The 25,088-nt window shown below is 44.2% G+C and overlaps 2 protein-coding genes across 2 annotated transcripts in view; both read right to left on the bottom strand.

The window, feature by feature from the left end:
• b3gnt9 (UDP-GlcNAc:betaGal beta-1,3-N-acetylglucosaminyltransferase 9) overlaps positions 1–25,088 on the bottom strand; it is a 615,230-nt gene that overhangs the window by 16,310 nt on the left and 573,832 nt on the right. The gene's annotated exons all lie outside the window — the stretch shown is intronic.
• On the bottom strand, positions 8–25,053 carry LOC121646924 (NACHT, LRR and PYD domains-containing protein 4-like; the record flags this gene model as incomplete). The annotated part of the gene is made up of 11 exons (XM_041996045.1): positions 25,021–25,053; positions 24,818–24,940; positions 24,501–24,581; positions 24,031–24,109; positions 19,129–19,333; positions 17,513–18,973; positions 17,119–17,458; positions 16,847–17,020; positions 7,754–7,915; positions 144–193; positions 8–12 (listed from the first exon to the last, which is right to left on the bottom strand). Coding segments are annotated over exons 2-11 (2,622 nt in total), but the record flags the coding sequence as incomplete, so codon positions are not given.

The following is a 25,088-nucleotide window of genomic DNA, read 5'->3' as shown; positions in this document are numbered from 1 at the left end:
GTGGACAGGAATCTGATGGAGAGAACAAACACAATCCAGCTGCAGTTATTGATCTATTGACACTTTGATGCTGACTGATGAATGAGTGATGGGACAGTGTGAAGATGGTTGAATGTGATGAATCCAATGAAAAACACACTTACACTTCCTCACACCTCCTGGTCTCAACCATGGTTCTCCAGCAGGCTCCACCCTGAAAAGAGGAGGGGGGTCAGAGCAGCACCGTCACGCTAACATGGCTATTACATGGCTCTCATACACACTTTGTTCTACACCGAATAAGGTTCAGATTTATGAAGCCCTGTGAACATTGGCTTCTCTTTTAGAAATCCTCATAGACACTCCCCTAACAAGTCATTTAGAGGGATAAAATGTTTGTGGCACAACTGACCAGTCATGACAATGAAAGCACCAGAAGAGGTTCTTATGTGTGAAGCAGACAAAATAAAACCTGCATCCATTTTCTAAACCACTTGTTCCAATTCAGGATTGTAGGAAGCTGGAGCCTATCCCAGGCGTTACGAGGTAGGAGGCATGTGTTGGCAGTCTATCACAGGGCCAACACATTGAGACAAACAACCACTTGTACCTAGGGAGAATTTAGAGAAAGGGTGTCCACGTCCAGTCCTCGAGATCTACTATGCTAAAACTTTCAGCTGTATCCCTTCTCCAACATACCTGAATCAAATGCATTTAAAAGTTGCAGGGTAGTAGCTCTCAAGGACTGGACTTGGTCACACTTGATTAGAGTGACCATTAAACCTAACATCCATGTCTTTGGACTGTGAGGAGGAAAACAAAATACCTGGAGAGAACCCATGCACATACAGGGAGAACATGCAAACTCCACAAGGCCCCTGTTCAAACCCGCCTAAGCAGTAGCGCTTAAGTCACCAAGACCTGACTTCCCTCTCCCTGACAATCTCTTCCAGCTCATCCTAATAAATCCTGAGGCATTCTTTGACCAGCTGAGAGACATAATCCCTCCAATGTGTCCTGGATCTTCTCTGGGGTCTCTAAACCACACAGGTTTGTATACTGGAATGACAAACTCCTGTCCTCTTTCCAAGACCCTGCAGAGGGTGTAGGGCTGGTCAGCCTGTCCACTTTTTCATGGCCAAGGTGAAAACCACACTGCTCTACCTCGATCCAACATTCCACAATCCAACAGACCCTCCTCTCCAGAGCCCCTCCGCTCCAAAATAGATTTTACCAAGGAGGCTGAGTAGTGCGATTCCTCTGTAGTTGTAGCAAACTCTTCAATCCTTCTTGAAGAAGGGGACCATCATCCCATCTGCCAGTCCAGAGGCACTGTCCACACAATGTTCAGTGTCCACACAACTTTGCAGAAGTATGTTGACCTAAACAGCCCCACAGCATTCAGAGCCTTGAGGAACTCCACAAGAATCTAGTCAGCCTCTGGGCCCCTTCCACCAAGAGGCTTTTTAACTACCTTGGGAACTTCAGCCTAAAACAAGAGAGCCTACTTCAGAGTCCCCAGACATTGCCCTCATTAGAAGGTGTGTCGGTGGGATTAAGGTGGTCTTCGAAGCACTCCTTTCACTGACCCACAATGTTCCGAGTCACCAGGCCCTCATCCCTACTGCACACAGTGTTAATGGTACATTACTTCCACCTCCTGAGTTGCTGGATGGTGGACCAGCGTCTCCTCAAAGCCACCTGCAAGTTTTTCCTCTGTGGTCTCACTGAACTCTTCCCATGCCCAAGGTTTTTTCTCAGCAAGCACCAAATTCGCAGACCGCTTGGCCTGCTTCCAGAGATGGGCACCAGGGGGCTGTGTATCTGTGTAGCATCTAAACCTGTGGGTGCTTAACAAGAAAGGAAGTGAAGTAGGTAAAACTGGATGAGAATGTATATATATATATATATATATATATATATATATATATATATATATGTGTGTGTGTGTGTATACATACATATATATATATATATATGTATGTATATATACATTTATTTAACAATCCCATGTAAACTCACACCCATCTGAAACATTGCTGATATTCTGCTGAAAAAACATATGAAAAATTTGGTATAACAAAGGAATAAAACACTTTGAACATAAAATCCAACAGAAACCTTTTATCATTTGACACACTCCATCATAATATAGGATCAGCAGAAACAGATTGTTAGAATATTAACTAAATTTCATTATAAGTACAAAATTCCCCCTCAACCAAACAGACCTGGAACTTCTCCCAGGGTAACAAAGTTTATGGACCAATGTAAACTACTATTAAAGATATACAAATTCATATGTAAGGGATAATGCCCATCGAGGTGTCCATTATCATAAATTAATGGATTTCGCATAAGCAATCGTCCTCCGCTTTGCGTTGGACAGTTCACGCTTCCGCGTCGCCCATAAATTAATGATAATGGACACCTCGAAGGGCATTATCCTGTTTATATCATGGTCACTTATAAGTTATTCACAAATAGAGGCTGAGTGGACTATTTCGTTGTGATGCGTTGTCAAGGTAACTATCTCTGACACAGAACCTGCAGCTCGGTTTGTCAGTTGTTGTATTAGACCTGATCAGTGAGATGATTGCTTAACGTTATGTTATGTGACAAAAAGTATCATTTCAGAGGGCGGGTGCAGCTCTTACAGCATTTGTGTGTCCAGAGGATGATGCTACATTTGTTTCAAACATTCAAAGTCCACAAATAGTCTCCTAAATTGTTTTATTGCAAGAAATATTTTCAACCATTCACTCTGATCATTAAATGTGTATCAAGCAAGTCTATCCTAAATTGTTTTTTGTATTATCCACCATTCACTCTGTATCAAGCAAGTAAATAAGTAAGGTAATCAAGACAGGCGTCGACCCATTTAAAATTAAATGCAACATTGTCATTGATCATGACATTTCATAAAGGTATGATACTGGCATGTCCATAGTGGCGTTTGAAGGACGGAGATTTAACGTTTGTGGACCCTGACCACTGCTGGTTGGGATGTTGCGGGACGACAAAATGTTGCTCCATTCTCGTCTCTCCTGGACTGGTGGAGCCCAATAAGCCTGCAAGCTGCTTTCACAGCGATGCGCCATCCCAGACATGATTTGGTGTGTCTCTAGCCCGGCATCTGAGTTTCTGTTGCCACAGTTACCAACTAGCGTTTAGTCAGCGTTTTACAACAATAAGGCTATTTGATTGGAACCTCTTTTATAGGTGTCCATAATCACGTTTTAATGGACACCCTACAGCCAATCGAGTATTCACCCAGATTATGGTATAAATCAATAGGAATGATAGTCTAAATTTACATCTTATAAAATACAAAATCCTTCATAGAACACACTACACAGGACAAAGGATGTGTCCTGCGGACATGTCCTTAACCCTGTTGCGCTGGGCTTTGGCATCATGGTGGTGCTGGCCAGCGATGGTTTTGTCTGAGATGGGCTAGTCTTGTCAGGTTCTTGGGTGGTTCTCTAGGTGCCTGGTGCCCACTGGGCCTGCCCGTCATCTTCTTGTGTTGCTTGGCACTTCTGCCCTGTGGCACCGGCATCCTTTGTTCTGGGCTGGGCAGTTGTGCCGCCCTTCTGCTTCAGCTCCTCTGGGCTCTGTGCTCTGTGAGCCTGCTGGTCTCTTCCTGCCTTACTCTGATGTTTTGAGGCTGGTCGCAGTTGTGCCCCCCTTGCGAGCAAATGGTTCATCCCCGTCTCATGGTTATGCTTACATGCTCACATGTGCACACTGAACTGCTCCTGTCTCCATCTGCGTTCAGCTGTTTGCAGCTGCTGTTTGTGTGTCTGTACGTCTCTCTGCAGGTAGTTTTGATGATTGTTGCGTTTTTCATAGAGATTATATGACGCTTTACGTTTGCTTAATTTCTGGACGTAGCAGCTGGATGTTGAGTTCTGCCTTTTATTATTTTTTTCCTTGTATTTACCTATTTTATTCATATAGTCTGTTTTCTACAATTGCAGTTGTTTAGACTTTTTTGCAATTACAGTTGGGATTATGGCAGACTAGCCTGTTTTCCTTTCCTCGTTTTATTTCTGTTCTTTTGTTTCTTTACCTGTCTCCTTTATACCCCTCTGTTTCACTTTTTTATTTGTTTCCTCTTTCAGGTTCGGCATTAAAATTCATCAATCAATAACAGAGCAAATAACAACAAAAAAAAAAAAAAAAAAAAAAAAAAAAAAACATAATAAAAAGGATCTAAATTATCAAGGGCAGCCATATATACGACATGCCTCCTTTCATAGAATCTGTCCGGCAGAATTTGGCACACTGAACATTGTTCCGCATGAGTCCAAGTGGGCTGTGTTCTGTATCTCTATTGAGGTGTACCTCAATGTTGAGGTCACCAACCAGCGCTGTGGCCGTGAGGTGGCTGTATTGAAAAGAAAGAAAGAAAAAAAAAAAAATACAGCCACCTGTATTTACCTCAACATTGAGGTACACCTTAACAGATGTACAGAACACAGCCCACTTGGACTCAACATCCCCATGCCTTACCGGTTACAAGACTGAAGCTCTGCTGGAAGAGAGAGTTGAACCTTATTCTGACAGGTGACTCCACCATATATTTGTCAACTCATTAGAAGTCCATATCAAATCAAACTTTATTTATAAAGCACTTTTCATGCATAAGAGCAGCACAAAGTCCATTATATGATAAAAACAACAATTTAAATAATAAAAACTTAAGCACACACAAAGTTTATCACAAAACAAATCAAAGCACACACACTTCATCATATTATTTCACACACAAGCTAAATGGACATTAGGTCCCACCCCACACCTCTTGGCCATGCTCTAACATAAACTTTCTCTAACTGAAAAATAACAGTATAAACAAACATATGTCTTGGCACTAGATGAGGAAATGATATCCTAGGGGTCCATCCACAACAAGAGCCAACCCAACCCGGAACAACAAAGGCCATCACCATGGGAATGACCCAGATCAGGGCAGACCAGGTCCATACCACAACCTGTGGCTGTAGTGCTGGGCCCCGACTACCTACAGTCCCCACTGCAACGACGCCCAGAGCAGGCAAAGCTCCCAGTGCAGAAAACCCCTATGAGGAAAACACTGGAGTGGAAAAAATAAATAAATAAAAAATAAAGCTCAACTCAATCTAAAATTGTAACAAATAAGACCAATAAAAACAGAACTAAAATAAAAAGTAAATAAATAAAATAAAAAGTTTAATAACTAAGTAAAAGGTGAAGGTACATTAATTTAAAAGTGAATAAATTAAGTAGAACGTAGTTGTAAACTAAGCTAAAAATGTCTGACTTGAGCCTCTTTTAAAACACATCAACAGTCTCTGCAGCTCTGAGGCCCTCAGGCAGGCTGTTCCATAGATGAAGACCATAGTGATGGTAGGATCTCAGGGTCCACTAGGGTTTATAATTTAAAAGCAGGTCAGATAAATAAGAAGGCCCAAGACCATTAAGATGTTCATAAACAACTAAAAGAACCTTAAAATTAATCCTGAAATGCATGGGGAGCCAATGCAGCAATTTTAAAACTGGTGTGATGTGTTCCCGCTCTCTGGTCCATGTCAGAACATGTGCCGCTAAGTTATGGAGTAACTGTAAACTAGAAATACTCTTTTTTTTTTTTTTGGAAGAACAGAGAGCAGGGCATTACAGTAATCCATTCTACTAGAAATAAAAGCATCAGTACATTGGTGCTGGCAAGAGGAAGAAATGGGCGGACCCTCATGATGTTTTTAAGATGATAAAATCCTGTCTTTGTTACATTTTTATTGTGTGGAATAAAATCCATAAATAAAATATGGTGATCTACTGTATCAAAGGCAGCGCTCAGATCCAGTAGAACCAGAACTGAAAGTTTTTGTGTTTCCAAATTATATTTGAGGTAATTAACAAATTTTAACCGGCCGTGTCAATACTGTGGTTTGTACTAAAACCAGACTGACATTCTTCCAAGATAGTGTTTCTATTTAAGAACTCATTTAACTGAATAAAAACTACTTCTATAATTATACTTAAAAATGGTAGGTTTAATACAGGTCTGTAATTATTAAAAAACAGTGGGGTCTAAATGATTCTACTTCAGAAGGGGCTTCACCATCACCATTTTAAAAAGCTGATGGGAAAACATCTGTCAGTTGTATATAGTTCACAATACAAAACACTTGATTCTCAAACAAACCATGAAATGTTTTTAAAAGTGATGCGGAAACTGGGTCTAAAAAGCAGGTTGTTGGGTTTAGCTGGGAGAAAACTCGACCAAGCATTTTTACATCAAGCAGAAGAAAACTCTCCAGTGTTTCCTTGGGTAAAAGCAGAGGTTCAGATCTGTTAAAATCAACATTTTGTTGATAAAAGACTGGATCTAGTATTATTGATTTTATTTCTGAAGTGGTCTGCTAAGCATTCACATGAGGAGTCTGATGGTTGCATGGAGGACTTGTTAAATTTGCATTTAGTAAAAGATCAATAGTTTAAAATGGTTTTAAAGGCTGAATAATTAGGATTTTTTCCTTAAAAAATAGTTTAAAATGTTCTCATTTGCTACGAGGGATAAAAGGAAGCGTCCCTATAAACAATCTGTCTCCTACATTAACAATGTCTTTGTCAAGTTTTTCTCCTTCAAAATAAGAGTTGCGTGCTGGAATAACTTGGGTGCACCGTGTTGCTCTTTCCAACTTCCTGGTTCCTTAACCAATCATATGCGACTCCCCACAGTTGCCTAACAACAACAAGGCAGCGTTTGGTATTTTATGTCGGCAAAAGAGCAGCGGCGTGCAGGTATGGAAGCTAGAAATAGAAGCGGACCAGAAATAGTAGTGGTCTGACACAGCCAGATCAACAACAGAGGACACACCAGTGGACAGACCATAGGTTAGGACCAAGTCCAGGATGTGTGCTTTGTTGTGAGTAAGCTGTGTTACATGCTGTTTAAAAGGTTCAAAAAGTCACTAGTGTAGGGATCACCACTGTATGCTATGGTCGGTAAAAACTTGGTCGGTAATAGGGAGGGTTTGGTGGTCTATAGACTGTAATGCATAAAACTAGTGGGCTGCTAAAACAAATAGTGATGCTGAAATGAAGAATAATTATCTAATGAGTTTTTTCACTGAGATTGAGCAATGAGCAAATGAAGCCATTCCATCACCTTTCCTTCCTTCCCTGATAGAGAATAAAAAGTTTAAATTTGGGGGGGAAGCCTCGGTGAGACGCAAGATGCATCAGTGCCAAGTTTTAAGAGACAGTCTTAGTATCTAAAATCATATCATTCACAATAAAAGATTTTAAAAGAGATCTAATATTCAAGAGGTTTGAGGGAAGTTTTGTCTTTAGCCTGTTTTTCACACAGATTTTAGAGTCAGATTTATTTGGGTGTTCCGTTTGTTTGTCTTCCTGAATGTGGTTACGACTGGAATCGAGGATAGAGGGCAGGGGGTGTTTTGTCTTGGTATGTGGATGGTGACTGCTGAGGAAGTAGTGAACTAGACAGAAAGGGTCAGATGGGGGGCCAGTGAGTAGTTGGCTGCGTTTTACTGGCCACCCTCTCATACATATATAAACAGGCACCAAGCCAGGGGACAATGAGTATGCCCATATCAACTCAGCACCTCTCACCCTTTTGGCTCGAGGCATTAGATCAAGGGAAACATCAGACCAATGTCGTTTTGCATCATAGGGGTCTCCTATTTTTAATGGAATGCAAGTGAACATTTTCAAAAATATTTTATAAAAATACTAAGAAGGGAAAACAACCCCGCCATACCTGAGTCTGTGTGGATCTTTCAGCGCAGCCATGAGCAGCTTCGTTCCTGACTCTCCTGGATTGTTGTATCTCAGGTCCAACTCTTTTAAATTGGAGGGGTTGGAGGTCAGAGCTAATGCCAAAGAAGCACAGCCTTCCTCTGTGATCAGACAGCCGGACAGGCTGCAGAAAACAACACATATGAAGAAACTCAGAGAACTGCTGTGAAACTAGAGCTGAATGTCATCAGATGTTCAGAGAAACTGGACCTGTCTGATATTATTGGTTTGTTTATTTATTTGCTCCAAGTTTATGACTTGGAGCAAATAAACACACAAACTTCAGTTTGTTACCAATGTCACATTTTGATCTTTCAACAGAGATACTACAGGAACTGAACCACCTGTAAACTCGGATGTCACATGCATGAAACTTTTTCTGTTTGTGTGTATATATAATTTTCTTTTCATCAGATTAACAAAACTATGTATACATATGGTTATTAAAGAACAAGAAAACAAAAGGAAATCTTAGTCACAGTGAAACTATATAAATATGATTTCTTTTTTATCCTTTTCACAATGAACCAGAAAGGGGGTACCCAAGAGTCAGGTGCCCATACATGAGGGTCTGGAAACTGCCAAACAAAGACTTGGCCACACAACTAATAAGATATACAAAAAAAAAAAAAAAAGGTCAGGAAAATAAACACACCACTTAACCCGCTGGAGACTGAACAATACTAGAGAGACGTATGGAAGAAGGAAGCATCACATAACAGTGAAGTGACTGATGGTGGCCGTATTCCTGAGTGGTTAAAAGATCTAAAAGCAGACCACAACACCTAGTGTAAAAACTAAACCACCTGCTGAGGGATGGGATCCACTCTGAATGGCTGACCAAGGGAGGAATAGTCCTGATCCCAAAAGATTTCCAGAACGGAGCAGTCCCATCTAACTATTGGCCAGTAAGAGTCTCTACACAACATGGAAGCTTCTGTTGGTCGTGATAATGGCAAAGATAAGTGGGCACAAGATTCAATATATGACAGAGACACAGAAAGGAATTGGTAAAGGTACCAGAGGAGCAAAACACCAGCTGCTGGTTGACAGAACTGTCATCTGAGACTGCAAAACCTGACAGGCCAACCTGTGCACTGTCTGGATTGATTACCATAAAGCGTCTGACTCAATGCCACACACATGGATCCTGGAATGCCTGAAGCTGTACAAGATCAACAACACTCTAAGACCCTTAATTGCAAACTTGATAAGGCTGTGGCAGACCACCCCTGAGGCCACCTATGAGCCAATTGCACAAGTCTCTATCAAATGTGGTATATACCAAGGAGATGCACTATCCCAGTTGCTGTTGTGCATAGACCTGAACCCCCTCAGCCAATTAATCAACAAGACTAGCTATGGCACCAACTCAGGAAAAGGGCCACCATCAGTCACCTCTTCTACATGGATGACATCAAGCTGTACACTAAGAATGAGCGACCAACAAAATTGTGGTGGTCAACAAACTGGACATTGTGATCATGGTTGTGTGTGATACCCACAAACAGAGGGTCACAATTTTTGTTTGATTTTTGGTTAATCAAGGAGCCCCATCTCTTTATGTGCATTTATTTTATGTTGTTGTAAGTGTAAGGATGCAGCACGCCAGCAGAGGGAGTTTCTCCCAAGGTGAGCGCTGGGTGTGGTGGTCTGTTGGAGGCTGCGGCTTATGCTCAGACTAGAGCCTGCCTGCCGACAGACCACAGCTCATGCGTGTCTCCCGTTCTTTCCTGCAAAATACAGGTCAGTAATTGGAGTGTGTCAGACCCAGAAGTCTCATAAAGTTGTATAAACGTTGTTTCTATTGAACGCAGTATCATTACTGTCTTAACTTGGCCGTTTGGGCCGGAGAATACTACCGATAGCTCTTGTATTGTAGAGCTGCACGTCCTTCACGTGGGAACGGAAAAAAATGGCGTACTGTGGCGTGCACAGTTTAGCATAGTTTAGCTCCTTGACTAATGTGATGTTTGTCTGTTTGATGTAAATATCCTATGCTGTTAAGTTGTTCTGGCATTAATCAATTTGAGTTGGAGTTCGTGCAGAGTGTATGTTGATAAGTCTGCTATTCTATTAACATTGATATGTATGGATGTTTAATGTGGGTTGGATAAACCATTCAGGGAAAGCTCTAGAGGTGCAGGTTAATTAATTACTGCATGAGATGTGCCACAATTACAGTTTGTGGTAAAAGTTGTAATGTATGTTCGAGCAAGTTAGATGCTTCAAAGAAGGACCTGTAAAAGAAAACAGTATACTGTGGGCAAAGACTTTTATTTCTGTTGTACAAGAACCAACCACAAAGTTGAAGTAGCTGTCAGAAATGAATGAAAATCTGGCTTATGAGACCTCACGAAATGCATAATGTCAAAGCATATGATTGTTTGTGAATAAATGCTGAGACTAGAGCCTGCCTGCCGACAGACCACAGCTCATGCGCGTCTCTCGTTCTTTCCTGCAAAATACAGGACCCATTTGAGGCCTTTAACATATGCAGCAAAGGAAAGCCGTAGTGATGGCTGTAGCCATTCCAAACAATGGAAATATCAGGGAAAAGGAACACGAGAAACTGGAGAAATACCAAGGACTCAAGGAAGAGCTGGAGAAAGCCTGGAAGGTAAAGGCAACAGTAGTACCAGTGCTCATCGGAGCACTGGGGGCAATGTCCCCTAAGCTGGGGAAGTGGTTCTAGCAGATACCAGGAGAACCATCAGACATTTCCATCCAGATTCCGTCCTAGGAACAACTAAGATACTGTGTAGGACCCTCAAGCTCCCAGACTCTGGTAGAGGACCCGAGCTGGAGATGAACAGCCTACCCAGGGCGGATAGGATGGTGGGTGAGGGAAGTGTTATATATATATATACAGTGTATATATTAGGGCTGTCAAAATAAGGTGTTGACTTCAGTGAGTAATTACTGCAATTAATTGTGTTAATATTTAAATAGCAATTAATGTGTGCACAGCATGACAAGTCCCATACATCTGTCATTTCTCTGTTATGACAGCAGTGAGTGTAGAGGCAAGATGTAAAACATGAGCCACACCTACACTTTTCCTGCATTTTTTTCTTAAACTTATCCTGCATTTTTTTACCAACATGTCTGCTCTAGAGGATCCCTGGTCATCTCTGTTTGTGCAGCAGGTGCTTTCTCCCTCTTCTCTCATGTTGTTCTGTGAATCATGATGGTGGTCGGTGATCAGCTGACAGGTTTTGTTTATGGTTCAGCTGAGAAGGAGGAAACTAGTGGTTCATGGTTCACATCGTCACTTATTTACCCCAAAGTATTGTTGTTGGCAGGAGCTTCTCTAAAACAGTAGCTGGTTGGTTGTAGACAGGGATTATACTTCAGCTATGCAGGGGCGGGTCTAGAAAAATTCTGATGGGGGGCCTGGCAGGAGCACTGACCAGGAAAAGGGGGGAACAAATTAAATCTTTTTTAGGTTTTTTAGGTGAAATATTGAACTGATTATTACAACTAAAGTGATCATCTAATGTAAATTATCTATTTTATCATCAGGTGTTTACTTTGGGTGATGCTGGTGTAGGACTGTTATCACTGTTGCACAAACACTCATACTTCAATGAAAAAAGTAAAAACCTGTTTTTATCCAGATCATCAGTTTTATCAGAGTTTCTTCATCAATGTTGGCTGTTTATCTTCAGTTGTCACATCTGCTGGTTTTATGACAGAAATTATCAGACAGTTGGTGAGATGATGATATATCAATTATTATCTAGAAAATGGTAGAGCTGATTTAGAGCAACATATAGCAGTACATTTCATGCTGCATTTACTGACCCTTGGACATCTGACGTTTATCCAAGGGAAGGTCAGTTAACAGCAACTATTTGTTGCATCGGCTCATTCTGTTGATACAATACAGTAAAAATGGGCAGATTTCAGGCATAGTTGTGAATGGTGATTAATCATGATTGATTAATTAATTAACTATATATATATATATATATATATATATATATATATATATATATATATATATATATATATATATATATATAAATTGTCCCCTCGCCCTCCGTGGGCGGTCTCATCCATCCAAGCTCGGGTCACACAGTATATTTGCTGTTCCTAGGACTGCACTCTTCTGGACCGAGATGTATGAGGTTTGTCCTGGGATCTGCTGTAGCCACTCTTTCAGTTTGGGGGTTACTGCCCCAAGTGCTCCGATGACCACGGGCACCACTATTGCCTTCACTTCCCAGGCCTTCTCAAGATATATATATATATATATATATATATATATATATACATATATACTTGAACATTTACATTTGATTGAATATTTAAAACATATTCAGGTGTTTCTCAGTCCCATTATATATATGATTATATGATTAATCATTATGATTAATCGTGATTATGCCTGAAATCTGCCCGTTCTTAATGTATTGTATCAAAAGAAAAAGCAAACCAATGCTTGCTCGGATTTTTCTTCCCATTTTCAAATTAGATGTCCACTATAGTTGTAATAATCAGTATAATACTACATAAAAAGACCTTAAAAAATTATATCTAATTTATACCAACGTTTTCAAGGCCAGTGCCCCTACAATGCCCCCACCTAAACCTTTCTGCCCCTTCATATCTGAAGTATAAAGCCTGTCAGCTATTTTATTAGAGAGATGAGCTCCCCTGATTTGTATCTCAGAACCTGTTCATAGTTTCTCTCACTAACTTCATGGCCCCTAAATTATCAGACCTGTGTCTCCAACATTTACACAGCACCATTGATTTAGAGAAGATGTCTCCTTGTTTCTGTGACAGTAACATGGATGTGATTGACATGAGACTGATAAATGTAGCTTGCTTTAGCTGGTATGTCCAAGAACAATGCTTTGGATAAATATGTGCCAGTATGAACCATGAACCGCAAGTTTCCTCCTTTTAAGCTGAACGATAAACAAATGCAACAAGAGAGAAAAGCCGATCACGACAGCCATCATGGATCATAACAGGAGACGGAGGGGGAGGAGGAGGAGGCTGCCACGCTGTGCAGAGTGAAGACGACCAGAGCAGTGATGTTTGTGCAAACTACTTTAAAAGTGTTTTTTTTTTTTAAAGAATGTTGGAAAGTGCGGGTGTTGAACCCTCTCATAAGTAAAGTGTAGGTGTTAAAGCTTCCTCATCACCCACGGGTTTGATGCCTCCAGATCCATGCATAGAGCCAGTCATCTTTTCTATTTTGCCTGTAGACATCTCCATGTCTTGCAGTTATTAATGATGGATGCTGCGCATGCATTCAATTTGTTAAAAATTTTAACTCAATGAATTACATAAATTAGTTGCCACTATTAACGTGTTATTTTTGACAGCCTTAAAAAACAGAAAAAAAGAAAAAAAAAAAAAGAAAAAGGGGGAACACCAGGAAGCCCCCGGAACACCTCACCAGGGAGGCATCCAGGGGGCATCCTGACCAGATGCCTGAGCCACCTCATCTGACTCTTCTCAATGTGGAGGAGCCCCTCACGGATCACCGAGCTTCTCACCCTATCACTAAGGGAGAGTCCGGCCACCCTGCGGAGAAAACAAGACAGGCTCCACGACAAAGTTCAGGGGGAGCCACCTGGAGGCTGAACAGACGGCAGGATCAGGTCAGGAGGCCGGCTGGGGGGCCGGACGGACCGGGGCAGAACCTCCGGCGGACGGCCCAGAGGCTGAACAGAAAGCAGGATCAGTTCAGGAGGCCGGGGGGCCGGACAGACAGGGGCAGAACCTCCGACGGACGACCCGGAGGTCATGAAGACTTGGGCTGGACCTCCGGAGGACGACCAGGAAGACGCGCAGACAGCAGGTTCTCAGGCGGACGGGCAGGCTTGGACTGGCTCTCTGGACAGGCAGGCTGGATCACCCGAAGCTGAGCAGGCATGGACCAGAGCACTGGCGGACGGGCAGGCTGGATCTCTGGCGGCGGCGGACAGGCAGGCTGCATCTCTGGCGGCGGACAGGCAGACTGGAGCTCTGGATCGGGTACCAGTAGCAGGTAAGGGGCGTCTCGACCTGAGACCCCCTCGGGAACAGGAACTCGAGTAGGGTGAGGAGCATCTTGACCCGAGACCCCCTCAGAAACAGGATCTCGAGCAGGGTGAGGAGCGTCTCGACCCGAGACCCCCTCGGAAACAGGAACTCGAGCAGGGTGAGGAGCGTCTCGACTCGAGACCCCCTCGGAAACAGGAACTCAGGCAGTGAGAGGAGCGTCTCGACCCGAGACCCCCTCGGAAACAGGAACTCGAGCTGTGGACAACAATGGTATCGACACAGGGGAAGAAGACCTGAACACCATCGTGGGACACTGAAGAGCTGGGCAGGACCTTGGAACTGGTGTGGGATGCTGCGGCGCAGGACAGGACCTCGGAGCAGGCGTCGGACGCTGTGGCGCAGGGCAGGACCTCGGCGCAGGTGTAGGGTGCTGCAGCGCTGGGCAGGACCTCGGCGCAGGCGTAGGGTGCTGAGGCACTGGAGCTGGAGGCGAAACTGGAGACGTAGGCCTGGGAGCTGGTGGCGGCAACCGTGACAGTGCAGCTGATGGCGTCGCCCGAGACGTGGACCGTGGAGCTGGTGTTGACCTCTGGAGATGCAGCCCGCCCCAGTGGCCTGGGGCTTATCGCCAATCCGGTCCCCCAGAAAGGCGACCGCTCTGGACAATCCAGCGGCTCTGGCTCAGTGTCCAGTCCAAGAAGCAGTCCCACCAGTTCACTTGATGTCATGATCTCGAGGGGCCGCCGCCCCTGGTGCATGGACATCCTCCTCCTCCTGGACCTGGCTTTTAGCTGCCTCACGGCTGAAGTATTCAACTAAGGTCATCATAACGCCTGCTGTGTCCATTTGTGGTAAGATCCTTCTGTCACGTGTAGCGGGCGGAGGTGAGGACCCAAATGCAGGCAGTCAAGGCAGGAGGCAGAACTGTGCTGGTGACAAGGTTTTATTCTTGAAACACAGGACAGGGAACCACACATGACAGGGGAATGCACCACATGTAAGGATCTGACAAGGAATAACAAAAAACCAGAAGTACTTATACACAGAGGGAATAACAAGACACAGGTGAAGTGGATGACTAATCAGACCAGGTGAACTAACGAGGCAGGAACAGAAAACCAGAGCACACACACACACACAAGGAAAAAATAAACATAACCAGAAACCCAAAAACATGACCAGCAACCCCAAAAACATGAACATAAAAACCATAACCGTGACACCGTCCCCTCAGGAAGTTCTGAAGATCATGGCCCGATGAAGCCAACAGATATACATCATCTACAAACAGCAGAGACCCAGTCCAGTAGCCACCAAACCGGATCCCCTCAACACCTGGGCTGTGCCTGCAAATTCTGTCCATAAAATGGATGAACAGAATCTGTGACAAAGGGCAGCCTTGGAGGAGTCCAACCCTCACTGAAAACTAATCTGATTTACTGCCGGCAATGCAGACCAAGCTTTGGCACCGGTTGTACAGGGACCAGACAGCTCATGCAAGGGAGTCCGGCACTCCCTATACCTGGAGCACCCCCTACAAGAGTCCCCAGAGGGACCTTACCAGGCAGGCTGAGGAGTGAGATCCTCCTGTAGTTGGATCACACTCTCCGGTCCCCCTTTTTTCATGAGGGGGACCACCACCCCAGTCTGCCAGTCCAGGGAAACTGTTGCGGAGTCCATGCAATTTTGTAGAGACGTGTCAGCCAAGACAGCCGTACAGCATCCAGAGCCTTAAGGAACTCTGGGTAGACCTCATCTTCCCTGGGGCCCTGTCACCAAGGAGTTATTTAACCACCTCAGTGACCTCATCCCCAGATATAGGAGAGCTAACGTTATGGTCCCCAGACTGCTTCCTCATCAGAAGATATGTTGGTGGTATTCCCTCCACCGGCTCACAACATCCCGAGTTGAGGTCAGCAGCCCCCCATCCCCACTGTACATAGTGTTGATAGAGTACTGCTTTCCCCTCCTGAGCCACCAGATGGTATACCAGAACCTTCTCAAAACCGTCCAGAAGTCATTTTTCAAGGCCTCTTCAAACTTCTCACATGCCCGAGTATTTGTATTAGTGACCGCCAAAGCTGTGTCCCACTTAGCTTGCAGATAACCATCAGCTGCCTCCGAAGTCCCACAGGCCAAAAAGGCATGATAGGACTCTTGGTGGACACTGCTGGTGTCCACCAACAAGTTCGGGGATTACCGCAGAGACAGGTACCTACAACCTTACAGCCACAGCTCCACTTGGCCGCCTCAATAATAGAGGCACGGAACACAGACCACTCGAACTCATTGTACCCCGCCTCACCCGGGAGCTCTGCTGGAGATGGGAGTTAAAACTCTTTCTGACAAGGGACCCCGCCAGACGTTCCCAGCAGACCCTCAGAACACGCTTGGGTCTGCCAGGCCTGGCCGGCACTCTCCCCCACCATCTGAGCCAACTCACCACCTGGTGGTGATGAGTTGACAGCTTTGCCCCTCTCTTCACACAAGTGTCCAAGACATGTGGTCCCAAGTCTGATGATACGACTACAAAGTCGATCATTCAACTGCAGCCTAGAGTGTCCTGGTGCCAAGTGCACATGTGTACACTCTTATGTCTGAACACAGTGTTATGGACAATCCATGACAAGCACCAAAGTCCAATAACAAAACACCACTCAGATTCAGATCAGGGGGGCTGTTCCTCCCAATCACACCGCTCCAACACCCCATCCAAAGACTCTAAAAATGGTGGGTACTCTGAACTGCTGTTCAGTGCATAAGCACAAACAATAGTCAGGACCCGTTCCCTCACCTGAAAGCAGAGAGAGGTAACCCTCTCATCCACTGGGGTAAACCCCAACATACAGACGCCAAGTCGGGGGGCAACGAGCATACCCACACTTGCTCGGCGCCTCTCACCGGGAGCAGGTTACAGGTTCATGTCACTTTCTGTGGTATTAGGTCTAAATCATACACACAACTGTCTGACAGTCAACAAACACTATCCACATGTGTTGTGTTTGTCAATAATAAGAATTTATCTGAACACAGTTTGATTAATTCTGACCTGAGAGTTTCCAGTTTGCAGTGTGGGCTCTTCAGTCCAGCAGACAGCTGCTTCACCCCTGAGTCCTTCAGGTCGTTGTTACTCAGGTCCAGTTCTGTCAGTCTGGAGGACTGGGAGCTGAGAACTGAGGACAGAGCTGAACATCCTTCATCTGAGAGGGAACAGCTGCTCAGTCTGAGAGGAAATAATGAGACAAGTAGTTCTCTGTCACATTCTGTCCTATAAAACAGCAGCAGTATATTTCTCCACATCCTGCTATAATATGTACTTACAGAGCTTTGTTGGAGGCTTTGACCACTGGCAGCAGCCTCAGAAGAACCTCCTCTGAAGGAGAGTATTTCTGCAGGTCAAACACCTCCAGATCTTTTTCTGATGACACTAAGATGAAGGCCAGAGCCGACCACTGAGCAGGAGACAGTTTATCTGTGGAGAGACGTCCTGATCTCAGGGACTGTTGGACCTGCTCCACTAGAGAACCATCATTCAGTTCATTCAGACAGTGGAACAGATTGATGCTTCTGTCTGCCGACGCATTCTCACTGATCTTTTTCTTGATGTACTGAACTGTTTCCTGATTGGTCAGTGAGCTATTTCCTGTCTGTCTCAACAGACCTCGTAGGCGTCTCTGATTGGTCAGTGAGCTACTTTCTGTCTGTGTCAGCAGGCCTCGTAGGAGTCTCTGATTGGTCTGCAGTGAAAGACCCAGGAGGAAGCGAAGGAACAAGTCCAGGTGTCCATCTGGACTCTGTATGGCCTCATCCACAGCTGTCTGATGGAGACGTTGTCGATCTGGTTTATTTAAAAACTTAGACCGAACAGAAACTGTTTGTTCTTGTTTCAGCAGGTTGACTCCAGACTTGATGAAGGTCAGACGGACATGAAGAGCAGCCAGAAACTCCTGAACACTCAGATGGACGAAGCTGAACAGCTTCTCCTGGTACAGTCCTCTCTCCTCTTTAAAGATCTGTGTGAACACTCCTGAGTAAACTGAGGCTGCTGTGATATTGATGCCACACTCCGTCAGGTCTGATTCATAGAAGACCAGGTTTCCTTTCTGCAGCTGATCAAAAGCCAGTTTTCCCAGAGACTCAATCATCTCCCTGCTCTCAGGACTCCAATATGGATCTGTCTCAGCTCCTCCATCATACTTGACCTTCTTGACTTTGGTCTGGACCACCAGGAAGTGGATGTACATCTCAGTCAGGGTCTTGGGCAGCTCTGCTCTCTTTCTGGTTTTCAGAACATCCTCCAGAACTGTAGCAGTGATCCAGCAGAAGACTGGGATGTGGCACATGATGTAGAGGCTTGGTGATGTCCTCATGTAGGAGATGATCCTGCTGGCCTGCTCCTCATCTCTGAACCTCTTCCTGAAGTACTCCTCCTTCTGTGGGTCAGTGAACCCTCTGACCTCTGTCACCATGCCAACACAGTCAGGAGGGATCTGATTGGCTGCTGCAGGTCGTGTGGTTATCCAGAGGCGAGCAGAGGGAAGCAGTTTCCCCCTGATGAGGTTAGTCAGCAGCACATCCACTGAGGTGGACTCTGTAACATCAGTCAGGGTCTCACTGTTGTGGAAGTCCAGAGGAAGTCGACTCTCATCCAGACCGTCCAAGATGAAGACAACCTGGAACTCTTCAAAGCTGCAGATTCCTGCTTCTTTGGTTTCAGTAAAGAAGTGATGAACAAGTTCCACCAAGCTGAACTTTTTCTCTTTCAGCACATTCAGCTCTCTGAAAGTCAGTGGAAATGTAAACTGGATGTCCTGGTTGGCTTTGTCTTCAGCCCAGTCCAGAGTGAACTTCTGTGTTAAGACAGTTTTCCCAATGCCAGCCACTCCCTTCGTCATCACTGTTCTGATTGGTTCATCTCTTCCAGGTGGTACTTTAAAGATGTCTTCTTGTCTGATGGTTGTTTCTGGTTTGTGTGGTTTCCTGGATGCTTTTTCAATCTGTCTGACCTCATGTTCATCATTGACCTCTGCAGTCCCTCCCTCTGTGATGTAGAGCTCTGTGTAGATCTGGTTCAGAAGGGTTGGGTTTCCTGCTTTAGCAATCCCCTCAAACACACACTGGAACTTCTTCTTTAGACCAGATTTTAGTTTACGTTGACAAACTGAAACCAGAAGTTCTGAAAGAGAAGATGAAATAAGAAGAGTCAGTAAAGACTTGAAGCCTCTGAGGAATGAGGATGTGAATATGTGAATATGTAATGTTTGATGTGTTGAGACATCAGTAAATGTGTAATTTATCCAGCAGCTTCAATCTTTAGAGAAATCCTCTTACTGCTCTGCAGACGCTCAGCCAGCTTCTTCTGCTTCATCCTCCTCAGGAAGTCCACTGTGATCTTCACTAACGCCTCTCTGCTGCTCTTCTTCTGCTCCTCATCCTCACCCTCCAACACTGAGCACTCTGGGTAATCTGGACTCAGAAGCTTCTGAATCTTCTTCAGTTCCTTCTTCACAAAAGTGATCATGTTGTCCTCCAGCAGCTGAAAGAGATTTTAAATAAAATTCTATTCATAAAACACTTTTCATACCAGAGGTAGCACATGATAAAACTATTTATGCTTATTGAAAATAAAACATAAGCTTGTACACGCTAAAGTACACACCATAAAATACCCTCTTTACACACACATGAACACACATGAACACACACACACAGCGCATACACCCTTGTCCCCCTCTGTCCAACCATAAACTCTAAGACCTAATTTCTGTTTTTTAAATGAATATAAATGTAGAAATATCATCCACCCCAAACCACCTAGACAAGGACAATCCCCACTGCCCTGCAGACTGAGTAGACATTTCTCTCGGTGTGGAGGATTCCCATGAGGAAAACACTAGAGTTAAAAATGTTAAAAAGTAAAAATCAAAGATCAAATAAACCTAAAAACAGTAAGAACAAATAAGAGACAAAGTGCAGCTCAAACAGACCCCTTTGTTAACAAACACAATTGGACTCAAGTTTCCCTCGCCTGGACACGAGTCACCAGGGCCCTCTCTGGAGCAGGCCTGGAGGTGGGTCATGTTATCAAATGCCTGGTGGCTGGGCCTTTGCCAACGGGCTGTAAAGCTGGATGTGCAGTGTCTTGATAAGATCGGTTATGGTGTCACCGCCATAGGTGTCACATAGGTCTGCGGAGGTTTGACGTGCTCCCCTTCCAGACCTGACGTGCACCCCTGATATGCAGACGGTTACGCTGAAGTACTCCCTTGTGATTGGTCAGTTAGGAATTCCGGATTTCTGGATCTTTTCGCTGAATTTGTGTTAACTATCATTTTTAAAAAGAACACCCAATGGATGAAGTTGATAAGGAGGCTGATCAGAATATTTCTTTGTTTTCTTCCACAAGTTTATGAAGACACTGCACCATGTTGGACATCCTTGTCATTTTAAAACTGAAAATACGTATTGGAACTTGAACTATCAAAATAAGTCTGATCTGTTGAGTTTACCAACCGATACCACCCTTGCTGTCACCTTCAGATTAGGAGGAGAAACTCCAACAACACAACAAAACAACACGTATGCCATACGCTTGAGTGTGAGAGCAAACTCACCAGCCTCAGCAACGCTATAAATGACCTTATGCAGAAGCTGCACAAATTTAAATCCAGTCTAAGGGTTACGTGGGCCCCTCCTACTGTGAGCTTACCACCTGTGGGAAGAGCCATAGGGGTCAGGTGAAGAGCGCGCTGGGTGGTGGCCGAAGGCAGGGACCCTGGTGTACCGATCCTCAGCTGCAGAAGCTAGCTGTAGGGATGTGGAACATCGCCTCTTTGGTCGGGATAGAGTGTGGTGCACAAGGTTAAGTGGTTCCGGCTCAATATCCTTGGACTCATCTCGACGCATAGCTTGGGCTCTGGAACCAGCCCCACTACACAATTTGAGCAGATACTCTTAAAATTCACTTTATCTAAAAACTTCTCTATCACTGTTGCTGGCTGTTATATACCACCATCTGCTCCTTCTTATGCAATGCTACCTTTGACTGAATTAATTGCCCCTTACAATTCCTCTGAATTCTTGTTGCTGGTAGACCTGTACTGGGTTATGTTGATCCTCCATCATCCTTACAGTTATAACTGGATGCATTAAACATATCACCCCTACCAGATATAACACCTAGACCATGTTGTCTGGTTCAGTCATAGGCATTATTCTCACTAATAGGCCAGAAAGGTACACAGCTGGAGTGTTCTGCCAAAGTTTTAGTGATCACCATAGTATTGCCTGTGTTTCCAAGGGCATTTCAACTAGAAACCCTTCTCTAATTATTATTTCTTGTTTTCTCAAAACAATGAGCAGGCTTTTTTGCACGTCCTGGCATTTATAGACTGACACAGAATTGAGCTTATGCCTGATGTCCAAGAGGCTTGGGTGTGTTTTAAGACATTGTTTACTGCTGCTCTGGACAAACACCTACCTGTCAAAAAGTTGCAAAAAATTGCCTTAGGTCCTGGTTCAGTCCTGACCTGTCTGAGCTTATTTTCCAAAATTGTATTCTATGGCAACTGTGGTGAATGCTGGCGATGTCACACCACTGCTCCCCGGTCACATTTTATTTTTAACCGTCTTTTGAACTGTCTTAACTCTGCAAGTGTTCATCCCTGGTTTCAGCATTCATCTCCCTAGTTTGCTTGCCTGCCAGCGATGCCACCGATTGTGCATCGCATCCACATGGCGATACATCCACCGCAGATCTCGCCACACCCTCAACTGGGACAGCTCTAAAAAAAAAGTAAAATCCTTCTGGTCTTCTTCCCGTCGCCCTTCGCTCAATGCTGAATGGGCTGTCAACCACAGTGCCAGCTTCACCAGGCTGGCTAGCACTCCCGCCAGCTCCGATTCTACCTCTCTCCACTTCGGTCTGTTAAACACTCGGTTACTGACAAGCAAAAGTCATCTTATCCTGGATCTCCTCAATGACCACAAGTATGACTTTCTCTGTTTAACTGAAACCTGGCAACAACCTGATGACTTCTCACAACTTAATGCAGCCACGCCAACTTGGTATGTTTTCTCTTAACCTTGTGACTCTGGTCATGGCGGTGGTCTCATGATTCACTACGAGAAATAGAAAGTTCTGTTGGTAACAGCTCCCACCTTCTCCCACATTCAGTACTTTTAATCCATTGCCTGCAGACTCCCCTGCCCTAATCCATCTCTCATTGCATGTGTTTACTGCCTATCTAAATATTACAGTGAATTTATTACAGACTTTACCACCCTCCTTTCCCATTTATCCTCTCTTTCGTCTAGCATAAAACTGCTGGGTTACTTTAGCATCCACATGGACAACCCACTCACCAAAGATTTTGCTTTCTCCCTTGGCAATCTTGGATTTGTGCAGTATATTGACTCTTCCTCCCACTCTAAAGGTCATGTCTTGGACTTAATTTTTTGCACCGGTGTCATTCCCTTCACCTTTTTGACTGCTGAACTGCCCATCTCTGATCATTTCCTCCTCTCCTTCAATGTTAGCAGCCTCAGGGTCTCTGTAAGAGTGGCCCTTTTCAGGTTGCAGAGACCACTCTTTTGAGCTCTGTATTAAGTCCAAAAACTCGTAATCTTCCTGTGACATCTCATCATACTGCCTTTCTGGGAAGTCAGCATTGTTCAGTTGAATCAGCATATTTATTTTCCATCTTGGACACTGAGGCACGGTTAACTGAAAGATACTACAGTTGGTGGTGTGTTCCAGTAGATCTGATTGGTCCATTAATGACCTGTCCATGGGACATTCTTACAGCATAAGGTCCACATCATTGGCTGTTTATTATTTGCTGTGGTTCCATGGCCTTATAGGCATTGGTGCCTATGAGCAGACAAAACTTCTGCTTTCATAGATGAAATGTGAACTTCACATGTATAAGGCCAGTCCCTATATCCTTTTGCTGAGGTATGTTTTCTCTTCTAATTGGTTTGCTGCATTGGGTGAACACTGGTGGCAAGTTGATCCATCCAGGATGCATATTTCCAGATGAAACAAGATATGAGTGCTCACTTTTTTTAGAGATCCCATTGTGGTGAGTAAGATGTCAGTCTTTCTCCCATGCAGGTTGAGCTGTTGCACAACCTCATCAGTGCAAAATGTTGCTGTATTGTCTTGGTCTAGAAATGCCTAAACTTTGATGGTCTTCTTGCTTCTCTTAGACTTCATCTTAACTGGTACAATGAGAAGAATAGGTTCACATGCACCTACCCCAGTGTGGCTGCCGCTGTCTTGTTCAGTTCCCACAAAGGCTCTGGACACCTCATTTGGTATGTCTGTTTTTTCCTCTTCATCCTTTTCTGACACAAACAAGGGTTCTCTTGAAAGAGGATGCTTGGATACTTGCCTCCGCATTCCATGCATTGCATTAGTTTTCAACAGTCTTTGCTCATGTGACCGCGAGAGAGACAGCCCAAATGAAAGCCTTTGGATGTTAGCAATCTTATTCTGTCTCTGGAGCTCTGTTTATCGTTTCACAGGCTTCCAAAGTATGGTTGCTTTTTCGAGGGGTTTGAAAGTTATCGATTGGTTTGGCTGTGCCATGACCTTTCTCCCATATATGTCCATTGGCATGTCCACTGGTTGAATTGACACTTGAAGCAAAACTGCTACTCCTGGGACTGTCTTTCTTAGTTTTTGGCTTCAACTTTGTCTTTTGGTCAGAGCTTGATTCCAAGACATCACCAAAAAGTGGATCATTACTAACTTTTGCTTGCCAGCTAAAGAAATCTGCAAGTTCTATAAATACAACCAAAGTACCAGGAACACACGTAAAACTTAAATAAAATCATCTCTTAGTGTATAAACCCACTGGACACCTCAGTGACTGTGTCAGCATGCAGAGGATGAGGATGACAGAGCCCCCCGGGGTCACGGGGTACAGGCCCCAACGGGCCAAGTTCGGCAGCCATCAACCCCTCCAAGCACCGGCTATCCAGGATGGCCATAGCAAAGGGCCCTGAGCCCCAACAGCCCAGATGAGGTTATGTTTTAAAGATGATAAATTCCTGTTTTTTTGTTACAATGGTTTGTTATATGATATGCAGGACACGATCAGACTGAAATCATGGAGCCAAACATCAGATCCATGTTGGACACACTGACAATCCACTGGTCTACAAAGGTCAGCATGGAGACGATGTGGACAGAAGAGATGGAAAAGTAGTTGTTGTACATGTACAGACCATAAATATGGAGTCCAGCTGTGTTTGATGCTGCTGGGCAGACTGACCACTGGGAAGCTCTGAGCTCTGCTGGTCCACTCTGTGGAGGAATCAGGAAGAATCAGCTGATATTCTGTCTGTCCACACAGAGACAAACACAAGGTAAAGGTCCATGAAGGGATGTGAGGATGTGAACAGTGAATCAGAGACTCCCTGTAGTGGGAAAGCTTTACTGACAACCAGTAGCTCAGTCTGCAGCTGCTTGGAGATTTCAGCTCAGTTTGGATGAGTCCCAACAGCTCTCACCAACACCTTCATGAAGCTTTATTTCCTGCTGATTTCCTAATAATAATAATAATAATAATAATAATTTACTTATTCTAAGATCTTTTCTTTGGACTTTGCTGTTTAGGGGAAAACGTCCAACACGCTGGTTCTCATCTGAAAATAAAAACTTTTCAACTCTGATACAATATTTACAACCAGCTCACCTCTGTGAGAAATATTTTGACGACTCTGACTTAAAGGACATACAGCTGGGTCCTAGACCTGGTCCTGGTTCTGGCTGAGATCTATGAGTAAATATGATTTAATTATTTCACTGCTGAATTCTGAAATTGTAGGAGAACATTTTCTTGGAAAAAGAATCTGGAAACTCTGAAAACTATCAGAAACAGAAAATCAGAAACTAAATTCCAACCATGATGCAGAAACTAGTCTCAGCAGAGACGTCAAGAACTGATCCAGCTAAAATTGGTATCCATCTGAAATATGATCCAACCTCCACTGAACACTGACAGATACTGACTGTTGGTCTGAGGAAACTCCAGCTTTGAACTTAGTAATCTGATCCATCGACCGGTCACTCTTCATGGACACACAGCTGGGCTCAGGTCCTGATTCAGGGCTGGTTTCAGGTCCAGGTTTGTTCCTGTGAATCCAGATGTTTGGTGTGAGTTCTGAGCTGTGACATGGAGAAGAGTCATGGACAGTTAGAGATGGACATCTCACCTCTGAGTGGTTTTAGAGGGAGGGACTCCCTCCTCTCTGTCCTCACACTGATCCATGATGCTGGATTC

This window comes from Melanotaenia boesemani, chromosome 10, assembly GCF_017639745.1.
Source record: "Melanotaenia boesemani isolate fMelBoe1 chromosome 10, fMelBoe1.pri, whole genome shotgun sequence".
Classification (NCBI taxonomy): Eukaryota; Metazoa; Chordata; class Actinopteri; order Atheriniformes; family Melanotaeniidae; genus Melanotaenia; species Melanotaenia boesemani.
The sequence above is the reverse complement of the archived record's forward strand: the minus strand, read 5'-3'. Positions and strand labels throughout refer to the sequence as shown.